Source organism: Abramis brama, assembly GCF_963993115.1.
Source record: "Abramis brama genome assembly, chromosome: 3".
In the NCBI taxonomy this organism is placed as follows: domain Eukaryota; kingdom Metazoa; phylum Chordata; class Actinopteri; order Cypriniformes; family Leuciscidae; genus Abramis; species Abramis brama.
In genome coordinates this window covers 15,859,369-15,871,125 of record NC_139965.1, presented here as the reverse complement: position 1 = coordinate 15,871,125, position 11,757 = coordinate 15,859,369, and the positions used below count along the sequence as shown (strand labels likewise).

General features: G+C 38.3%; 1 protein-coding gene across 1 annotated transcript; it reads left to right on the top strand.

Annotated features, from left to right (window-relative positions):
- Positions 1–818: 818 nt before the first annotated feature.
- Positions 819–11,180, top strand: rab1ba (zRAB1B, member RAS oncogene family a). The gene is made up of 6 exons (XM_084108067.1): positions 819–1,135; positions 3,665–3,737; positions 3,910–4,005; positions 4,245–4,340; positions 6,654–6,785; positions 8,744–11,180. The coding sequence occupies exons 1-6, from the start codon at positions 1,122–1,124 to the stop codon at positions 8,936–8,938; spliced, it is 606 nt and encodes a 201-aa protein (XP_083964193.1). The 5' UTR covers positions 819–1,121; the 3' UTR covers positions 8,939–11,180.
- Positions 11,181–11,757: the final 577 nt, after the last annotated feature.

Sequence of the window (11,757 nt, the reverse complement as noted above, 5' to 3'; positions counted from 1 at the left end):
CTAAATATATATCTAAATGCAAAACCTAGTAAAAATAAGAAATTTTTACATTTTATTTTTTAACTATTTATTTATATAAGCGCTCATTTTTAGCGCCTTCAGATGGCACTATTCTAACTAAAAAAAAACAAAACAAAAAACGCATTGCATTTTTGAAAAAATAAACATAAAAAAAATACATTTTAATGGGAAAAAAAATAGCTCATACAATTTTATAAATATTGCATGGCACCATAAAATCCCCTCAAAATTCTAAATAATAATCAATAAATATTACTGAACAAAAATATATTGCATTGATTTTCCTGGGGATAAAAGGCGTCCGTCACTTTTGAGCACAAAGGTATCAAGTGTGACCCAGAAATGAAGGGGCTTAGAGGGTTAAACAAAAATAAAGAGACGACAGACACACAATTTGTCTATTTTTAACTTCAGTCGCTAATGAAAATTAGCATAAATGTTACATTTGAAGTCATTGCATTTTTATGAGGGACACATCAGCAGTAGGTAGATGCTTTTTTTTTTACAAGTTTTGTGTAAAATCCTTTTAAAAAAAATTTTTCTCGCTATGGAGTTGAGAATAAAAGGTGTCCACTTCTGAAAAAAACTTAAAATAATAAAAGGTCATTAATGTTTGAGGTGAAAATATGAAAATAATATGATACAGCACCTAATGATGTGGGGAATTTAGAAATGTAATCATATGTAATAAAAAAATAATAATAATAATAAAAAAAAAATCCAAGTTGAAATATTTCCAGAATATCTTGAATCTCTGGGTTGTGTCTTCGAGATCAGTCCGTGATGCCACGTCATCTGATGTCACTGCCGCACCTGCGCAGCCATCTTGTACTGCGAGCGAGGGGCAGATCGGAAGGAAGGAAGAAAGCAGAACAAAATAACAGTGTTTTGCGTTATATGTCCAGTAATGTCCGTCAAGTGACTGAATCAAACGAGAAGACAGTGTTGAGGTGTGATTGGAGGGGGTAAATCAGAGAAAGCGGCCCCGGTTTCTCGGTATTCCAGACGTACAAGTCATCCTCTTCATCATTATCGCGTCCGCTCGCAGAGGAAAGAGTCCGATCTCCTGCTGAACACAACGACAACGACACAAACACACCATGAATCCAGAATAGTGAGTATTTGACGCCTAGTCGTGTGTTGCGGATGTCAGTGTTTGTATAATCAGTGCGAGTACGTTAGCTTTGTCTAGCCTAAACGGCTAACAACGTCCGGTGTTTTAACTGCGATTTCAGAGGACGTTTACTCATTTAAAGCCTCTATTTAGAAAGTTGCTTACTCTAAATGACGATATTGTTCATTATTAAACGTCTTAAATGAAAAAAAACGTCGCTATTTGGTGTTTATCGCACGTAATTTCGGCATTTGCCGTACTGCGTGACGTCATTTTTGGTGTGTTGCGTTGCGACGGAGTGACGTCATTAGTTTGTAGTGAGGCTGAATCCAGCTGTCAAAATGTATCTTGCATATGAGCGCATAATTATGGTGTTTTGAAGCATACACGACTCGAGCTTGTCATTGCGAGTCATGTGCTGTTCATTAGGCCTGTGAACTGAAAGTCAGCGTTACAGCTGGAAGAGGTCATGAGGAGGATACGCTTCGTATTGTTCCTGATTTCTTAGTATAGCATGTGGTCAACTCACTGGTCTGTATAAATGAAGACGTGTTATGAATTGAAGTTACGTTAATTATGAATATTGCATGGAAAAACCGAAATGTATTGCTTGCTCTCCATATCCATCAGCAGTATTTCAAATGCTAATTCACTGGCAACAAAGAACACAAACATGTTTCCAACACTCCCCTGTTTGCCATTGGTCAGTTAAACAGAGAGTCCCTGCATCAAGCTCGTGCCATTGGTCAGTTAAACGGATAGTCCCCGCCCATTGGTTGAGCCGATGTTGACCCTGTCAGGGTTCTCAAACAATTTCACTTCCTTTCCGTTTTGTGAATGGCAAAGTTAATACACTTTACAATGTTAATAAGTACATTCCAGTTTGCCTTAATTTGTAAAAGTCTATATTTAAATTGTATTAGCCTATATCAAGATATATCTGGATCATCACTGGCCATTGTCATTTGAAAGCCCACTACTATCCAGTTTGTTTTTATTGCCAGAGTGCTTTAAAATTCAGTTGTTAAAACACTAAAATAAATGCTTTTCTTGTCTGAGATTAAGGTTTTTCTCATTGTTTGTACCTTGTTTTCCTCTTGACCTAGACTCAGTTAAGATTGCTTCACGTGATGAAGCGTTTTGTCAGCTCGTCTAATGTTAGTACTTGAACTCAGAAACCATTGCGACAGACTGTGTCATCGTTGGAAATAGATTCTCTCAGCTGTATTTTGAGCTGCTGGATACTTTGTTTATGCTGATTTTGTTTTGAACCTTCCTCACCATCAGTTCTTGGAAATGGGAGTTGATTTTGCAACTTGTAATCTGATGTAGTTGTCTCTTCAAACCAGTTAACATTATAGCCATATTAATATGGCACCTATTTATTATATCAGTTGAGAGCCAGATGCGGTGTGCTATATGTTTATTTCAATACTATGAGATGTAGTGTCGTTAATATTTTAACATAACAGGACTAACACCATTCCTAAAAGTCCGTTTTCACACGTTAACTCTTGACAATACAAATATATTTGCTGTTGGTCTTACTGTGTGTGTGCAAGAAGAGAATTAGTTAAATATTCACATGAGCTGAACAACCTGTTAGATCTGTCATGTGTAATTAGGCTATCATCAGTAATGTAACTACTGTAGCATTGTTGGCATTGATAATGAAAAGTAAAAGTATTGTGAATTGTTTTCGATAATTTAAATGAAGCTGAAATAAAACAGATATTAGATGGAAAAAAACCCCATGAAAAAGTAAAAATAGAATAGTTTGAAACCAAATTAACTGAAATAGTGAAAAGTAAATGAATTAAAATTTGATGAAAAAAAAGTTCATTTAAACAATGTAAGCAATTTAGAATTGAAACCGAATTAACTGAAATAAGTTGACGTTCTACAGTAACTAAAACTGAAATAAAAAATAAATAAATAAATGAAAACGAAATAGAAATATATAAAAATAAAAAAGCATAACAAAATTACAAAAACTTTCAAATAAAATCTGAAAATTATAAAACATAAAACAAATATTATAATAGTAAAATAATGCAAAAATATTTAATAATACAAATAATACTAAAGTAACACTGTACTGTAGTGATGCAATAAAACGTGACGTGTTTTTAGACCTTATTCAGAGCAGCGCCATGACAGGTATGAAGCGAGGCTGTGAGGGATAGCCGCTGCAATAAAGCTGTAATATAAAGCTCCTAGATCACTTATAATTTTCCACACTTCATGTTGTCTGGGATTTTTTTCTCTACTGAAATGTCTTGTAAAGATATTTCATCTGCAGAACAATCCAAAAACTCATGAAATAACAGTACAACCCACTGAAGAGATATGTCTATCCCTCACCGCCTCGCTTTCATTCCCGTTAAAAATCAAAGATGGCGCTGCTGTGAATAAGGTCAGTAATGTGATGGTAACTCATCTGACTGGTGAATGTCATAATGAAACTGAAATTGTATATATTCCTGTTGATGCATTTTAATAAACTGCTATTGTGTTTCTCCATTTTAGCGACTACCTGTTCAAACTTCTCCTCATCGGTGACTCTGGAGTTGGAAAGTCGTGTCTTCTGTTGAGATTTGCTGTGAGTAAAGGCACAGATGGCTTGTTAACATCAATTAAAAAGATCAGTGGAAGTCATGCAGTTTACGAATGCTTATGTATTTATAGGAGATTATTTATATCCACAAATGTAAATAGGCACAGTGCACATATTAGTTTTCATTCTCCTTTCTGTGTGTGTTTTGATCCTGCAGGATGACACATACACCGAGAGCTACATCAGCACCATAGGCGTGGACTTCAAGATCCGCACCATTGAACTTGATGGCAAAACCATTAAGCTACAGATTGTAAGTCCATAAATTACACACTGAATAGTAATTTTTCACAGGTTCTGCAACAGCGTGACAGTCACTAGTATGCACACCAGTACATTATGATGACCTTGTTTCTTGGGACAATAGACAAATCTAGAAACTCGTTACATTGTACATGTGAGAATGGGGCCAAATGCTTTAATAGAAACATGCATGGTTTGACATTACTATAAATGATCTTCTTTTCTTTGTTTTTTCTTTCTCTCTCATAGTGGGACACTGCAGGGCAAGAACGATTTCGAACCATCACCTCCAGTTACTATCGAGGGGCTCACGGTATCATTGTGGTTTATGATGTCACGGATCAGGTGAGACATCATCAGATGTTCTCCTTCCTTATTTGTCCCAAATTTAACAAGGCACACTTTGCAACAGAATCAATAATGAATTGCTGTAGTCTATAGTGGTGTTGCGATATACCGGTATTGACGATAACCGTGATATTTAAAAAATGAAAATATCTCTATCGTGTTAATTAGGGGTGTCGTCAGTCAACTCACCTTTGTTTATACAGCGCTTTATACAATACAGATCGTTTCAGAGCAGCTTTACAGCGATGACAGGAAAATTATGCATTTCGGCTGTTGTTCATCTGAAGTCGGTTCTGTGTTGATTCAGTTCCTTTGTAAAGATCATCAAATTAGTTCATTTCATCCATAAAGAATTTTTCTGCAAAAAAAAGATGTCATCGTCCAGCTCATTTCAGTTCTCATACAGCAGCGTCAGTGCAGTCAGATCAATAATATTGCTGAATATTAAATGTCCCCAACTAAGCAAGCCAGAGGCAATATACCGGTATTGGCGATAACCGTAATATTTCAAATGAATAATACACGTATGATAATGTGGCATGTAAATTATCAAGCGCCAGTATCTGGTTGACTTCACAACGTACAGGAGGTGTTGGTATAGCACCCTAATGCATGGTTCAGATTACGTGATTTTAGCCCGATTTTGGCACGATCCGTTTGACGTAGGGTGTCGTGGGGATTCTTAAACGACAACGACGCAAAATTTGATCGTTTCATCTCGTATAGTGTGTCATAGTGGGCGACAACCGAGGTTGCGTCTGCGATGCTTCACAACATCACAATAAAAGAGTGAGTGAGTTTGTGTGTGTGAGTTTGTGTGTGTGAGTGAGTTTGTGTGAGTGAGTTTGTGTGAGTGAGTTTGTGTGAGTGAGTTTGTGTGAGTGAGTTTGTGTGAGTGAGTTTGTGTGAGTGAGTTTGTGTGAGTGAGTTTGTGTGAGTGAGTTTGTGTGAGTGAGTGAGTGAGTTTGTGTGAGTGAGTGAGTTTGTGTGAGTGAGTGAGTTTGTGTGAGTGAGTGAGTTTGTGTGAGTGAGTGAGTTTGTGTGAGTGAGTGAGTTTGTGTGAGTGAGTGAGTTTGTGTGAGTGAGTGAGTGTGTGTGTTTATATATGTGTGCGTGTGAGACAGCATGTGATGACTGGTTGGAAAGCAACGTGTAGTCTGACATGTTTCTTGTCCACGGCAAGATTTAAGGAAAAATCGCATAATTTGACACAGTGACTATCCTAACAAAATCGTGTAATCTGCCCCAGGCATAAGGCTGGTTGCCACCTGTCATAAAACACAAGCAGTCTCAGTGTGCAGCTGCTACTGCCGCGTAAAAGCACGTCTTCGGATATGACAGATGAGACGCTCTACCGGCACTCCAAGAAAGTTATGGCTCGCCAATGTGGAAGTTTTTTTGGTTCCGTGAAAATGACTCATTAATCACCCGAGTATGCAGGACTTGCCGATCAACAGCGAGCGCTAAACGAGGCAATACCACCAAACTGTTCCCCCGTCTCTGTCTCTGTTATCTTGGCCACTGTACAGAGAGTAAGTTTACCATTATTTTGCTAGTCCTGAAACAGGAAATGTTACATTAACCGTTAACTGCTGACGCCTTTCTGTGTTTTATTATATTTACACCCCTCAGGGCTTTTCGTGTGCTCATTCGGACAAATATTTTTAGAGAGCAGTGTTTTTTCTATTTTTACCCAAAATAGGGCGATGTGAGCTTTTTGGAGAGCTAAACTCTTCATTCATACTCGACGCCGGATGATCTTTTTTTCAAAATTTCTATAGATATCGCGATATATTATTGTGAATTCTTTTGGCTACGATAACAGTGCAGTGAAAAAATCTGATGTTGTGACATCTATAAAAACTGTGCAAACTGTGCTGATGTCATCCTCAGAAAACTTCTCTTACTTGATGACCTGCTTGTCAAATTTGTGTTAATACACCAGTGTTAGTTTAGTATCATTTATGTACTATTCAAATACTTGTTAATATTTTCTATTCTTTTATTTTTATGTTTTCTTTTTATTCTTAAAGTTTTAGTATATTTGTATGTGCTTTTGTCATTTTTATTAGTTTATATACTAATATATATATATATATATATATATATATATAATGTGTGTGTGTGTGTGTGTATGTATGTATAGGTTTCATTTTTAGTAATTTTAGTACCTTAACTTAAACTTATTATGTTAAAGTTAGTTAGTTAGTTAGTTAACAATAACAACATTGCTTTATCATCACATACCTTTCGGTATCGACCTTTCAGTTGAAATTGAAAATAATTTTCTGTGTCCTGCTCTCTCTAAAGGAATCGTATAACAATGTGAAACAGTGGCTACAGGAAATAGACCGCTACGCAAGCGAGAATGTCAACAAGCTTCTGGTGGGGAACAAATGTGATCTCACCACCAAGAAAGTAGTGGACTACACAACAGCCAAGGTACTAATGCATCGAAATAGACATGTTTAATCTGTGTTAGTGGCTGAGTTTGAATCTCTGTTCCCTTTTTTATCAAAACTAGTGGACATTACAAGTCCAATTGCTTCCCATTTTTGTGACATTGGTTGCATAATACTTTCCATCACTAATCCTGATCTTCATGCTAACGGTTGGAGATTTGAATAAACCCCCAACCTAATGTTTTACCCGTCTTGCACCACTTGTTTTGCGAACATGAATTATATGTCAAATTGTGGGGCTTGTTCTCAGCGCTCTGATTTATGCCTTTACCTGGTAGCAGATAAAAACAGGCCAAAAAATCCCATAGCCCTGCACTGAAAGAGGGAACCAGACTTGTTTAGAGGCCAGAATATCATGAAGACTTGGCAGTGAGCCCATTTTGGCTTTGGCCAGTAAGTAACCATCTAGCAACCAACCAGAACTCCCTAGCAACAGCATGGCAATGCATGAACAGCCACTCAGAACATTTTAGCATCAGCATAGCAACACCCTCGCAACCACTTACAACACTTTATGGTGGGAAATTATGAACAGGCATAAACTACTCAAATTTTCTTCAGAACAAAAACTTTATCAACAGTCTTGAATACAGTCGGTAAAGCTTTTTGACAATTTACTTTGTCCCTACCGTTGACAGAATTTTCCGGAAATCACTGTTATACGTTAGGGGGCGTCGTTGCGCATCTTCTGAAAGAGTACAGAATCTTTGGATAAAAAAACAAGTGAAGAAGCAATAGAAGCATAGCTTACGCGCATGTAAGCTAAAGCGATCATCAAACATTCAATAGCATATAAATCAAAACTGCTTAATGTTACTTAATGAAATGTTGCATGAAAACTTTGCTGTGAATATTATCAAAAATGCCGGCTCTGGCTGGCGACGTTAGCGCTAGTCCTTGTGAAATCAAAATGCAAGTTTTTTGACTTTTAGTATGAATGTTAGCCTAGTGACAATTTCCATTTAGAAGATAAGCATTTCAAATTTAGTCTCTCACTTCTGCCAATATGGATGATTTTAGAGACATCACTGCACTTCAGTTTCACATCAGATTTTCTGTCCAATCAAATGCTCTCTAGATTCTGTCTGAAGCTCCGCCCCCTACATTATAAATAGATGCTGAAGCTGCTGCTGAAATCGGTCACTTGTTCACACATTTACTATTTTCTACATGGTGAATGGCACATAGTGCACTATATAGGGGACAGGGAACGATTCAGACAGTGTAAATATGCGAATGAAGTCTGGTTCCGGGTTAGTGTCTTGCAAACCGCCGTAGCGCACATGGTCAGTTCCGGACAGACTCATCATTAGAAACAGCACTGACGAGTAGAAGAGATAACATCGTGCACTGCACCAACATAAAGCATGATTATGATCACGGTGTTGCGTTAGTAACAGTTTCATATTACATCTAAAAGGGGAATCTATTAAACTGTGGCTTTCATAAGGGTGTCAAATGTGGTTTTGCTGAGTTCAACGGCTCTGACCAAGCTGTGATATAAATGAAATGCTATTGGCCATTTTAAAAAAGGGGAGGGGCTGCTCTATGCCCCACCCTGTCTTCCTGTTTCAGTGGTAATTACACCAACACACCGAATACACTTCAGTGGGCCTTTAAGGCCTGTTCACATCAAGAACAATAACTATAAAGATAACTATAACTGTATTAGCATCCAATGCACTTTATCATTCTGTTTATTGTAAGCTGCAGTTATGTCGTCTGCCACTTTAAATGCTCAAGCTCTTTAAAGCAGGATGGATTCTGATTGGCTGCCAAGGTGTTTATCATTCATCAACTGGAAAAAAAAAATCATTGTGAAAGTGATTCCAATGCTATTGGTATGAATGGGCCTTTTTACAGAAGTGCCAAGCATGAGGTTGGGCAAAATAAAAAAGCGTTCTGAAGTGTCTCACTCTGGTTCTTTTTACCTTCCAGGAATTTGCCGACTCTTTAGCAATCCCCTTCCTTGAGACGAGCGCTAAGAATGCCACAAATGTGGAGCAGGCCTTCATGACCATGGCTGCCGAGATCAAGAAGCGCATGGGCCCTGGAGCCACAACTGGAGGAGACAAGCCCAACCTGAAGATCGAGAGCACTCCTGTGCGGCAGTCTGGCGGCGGCTGCTGTTGAAGAGCCTGAGCGCACACACACACACACACACAAAACCATCCCTTTCCCCCTCAAACACATTTTCTCTCACACACACACACCAAAAAAAAAACAGCATTCTCACGGGAGGAACCACTGCATTAAGAGCCAACGTCTAACAGCCTTATGGCTTCATTTATGACATCCTAGTCTTCTTGTTTTTATTATTATCCCCTTTTGTAAGACACCTCACCCCTTTTTCCTCCCCGTGCACATGAATAACCCCGCCCACTTCCACAGTCCCGCCCCCCTGTACTTAAAGTGGAGCTTAGGTACAGTCATGTGTCCATGTATAGATGTCTATAATGGGAGCAGATCTAGGGGCGATTCTCAAATCCTCCTTTTAAACGACTAGCGAGGTTACGTTAAGAAAGTTAACCTATCTCTCTAGTATTTCTAAATCTCTCTCACACATTGTCACTTGAATGAGGTTTTGTGGGCGACAGCATGGCTTCTGAGGCTGAATCGACAGGAAGTCAACCGCATACAAAGTCGGCAATATTCTCTACTTGTTCTCATCCTACTAGTATATTATTGTTATTATGGTGATTTTTAAGACTGATTTGTTTTTGTTGTTTTCTTTTTTTTTTTTTTTTTTTTAGGTTTTTGTTTTTCTAATGAAGGCTTGTACAAAGGCTTACTGCTGTCAATGACATTGTTGGTTGGGGAACGATACGGATAGAGTTGTTTTTTTGTTCATAATCAGGATTACGGGGCTCTAGGCTTTAGGTTGGTCGATGAAAGCTACTGTTCCCTCTATTACCTCAACGACCTCTGCTACTTTTGAGTGTTCGCCCATCACAGGTTCAAAACGAATGAACGAACACCATCTTGACTCGCGTTGAGGTCGCTTCCTCCTGTGGTCAGCAGTTTTGTGGCTTTGGTTTGAAACCTTTTACCATCGATTAAAGCCAATCCGTAGTCCTCGCTGCTGCCAAAAATGGTCCATCATGCATTGCGCGTGCTTTGCGTTTATTTACATACGGTAAATATATTTGCATATTTGTAAAGGGCCTTAATTTCGCCACCAATGAAAGCGTGGTAGTTCCGTGGATCCGGTTCAGTGTGCTGTGTGTTTGTGTGGGAAAGTTGTGTATTACATCTAGGAGTATTGGGATTGACTGGTCCAGCGTTGGAGACCGGATATGACCTCCCATGTTCTTTAATGAAAAATATTCGTAGACGTAGATTATAGCTTTCCAATCTACCTACTGATGGACCTTTCTCAAAATAAGGGTGTCATTCAGAGATGTTGCCTTTGGCGATCCAAGAGGTTCATACGGGATCCTACATGGCAACCTAAAGCCCCTCCACATGGTTCGATCTCTTATCCGCAAACTGCAAATGATTGGCCTGATGACTGTTTTTGATCTGGCTGTTTTATCATGTACAACGTGGATCTAGAAAATGTAGATAGTTTGTGAACTTCACTAGTATTAGTGCGTCACCCGGTCTTAATTAGGATAGTCTCGCCATCGTGACATTAGATCTCTTTCACTCACTGAGCCAGTGTAATTGTTCTCACACCACTAACGTCTGCTAATGCTAACATAACCGCACATTCTCATCTCTAATGTTGTGTGGTGGATTTACCTGTACTATTTTGTAAGTGAACTGGTAGCGTCGGGTTGGAGGGAGCAGTAGCAGGGATATGGGTGCGCGTGCAATGGCTGGGAAGGAGGGACGGGCAAGGGGCAACTGCAGAAACTGCGTTTGGGAACATTCCTTTGATTTTTAAAAACGGGTCCGTCGTGGATCCTGCGTTACATCTGTGTGAAAATAAGCAGTATATGAAAGTCTCATTTAAACCCTGCGCTCATTCACACTAAACAAGTGCTTTTTTTGGATGCATTCTGTTTTCTCAGATGGATTGCTGTCTTTTTGATCTATGAATTTAGAGTTTTGTGGTAATGTGTTGGGTTAGAGGAAAGATGAAGGGTATGGGGTTGGGGGGAGGGGGGTCGTTGCTTATGAATGTGCGTTTTCATTTTTACTTTTTACCCATGTCATTTGCACACCTCATTTTTTTGAATTAAGACACGGCGATGGTAAAATGGCAAGCAGTTCTTTAGTAGTTTCCCTGACTAATATACACGCTCTTTCTCTATCCCCCCCTTTTGCTTGCTCATCCCGGTGCTGTTTCATAGCTGGGTTTGATCTCGTTTTCTCTTTCTCTGTACATATTATAAATATATATAATAAAATGATCAACATGAGACTTAAAGATGACTTCTCCTGCTTGCTTTTCTGTTGTGTGGAGAGTAATCTTGTGTGGGTGGTGAGGTGAGTATCACTTCCTGTGCGAGTTGGAAATGTGATGACTGAGCGTTTTGAAAAGTCAAATCTCATAAAACCTGTCAAGAACATGAACGGGAACATGTTTCACCCCGGAATCACAAAATATTCATGTCGATTTTAATGATAAAAATCATTTTGTCTGGACTGGATGATTCACATCATCACTGAATTACAGTAGAATGTAGAATGTAATGAAGACCATTATTTAGAATAATGAGAATTACAGATAACCTCAACATTAAAACATCTGGATGCATTATAGTAATGAGAATTGGGTGAGGAAATGTGGATAGTTGTCATGAAAGAATGTAAAATCAATTAACATTTTTCTTTTTCACAAAATATCTATTTTAATATACACACACGCGTACGTGTGTGTGTATATGTGTTTAAGTTTTAGTAATCAGCAGTTTAGTAATTTGTGATTTTTCATTTTTAGTATTTTTTAATGCTTCTATATAGCTTTAATTTTTAATAAATTCTTCTTATTAGTATTAGTATTA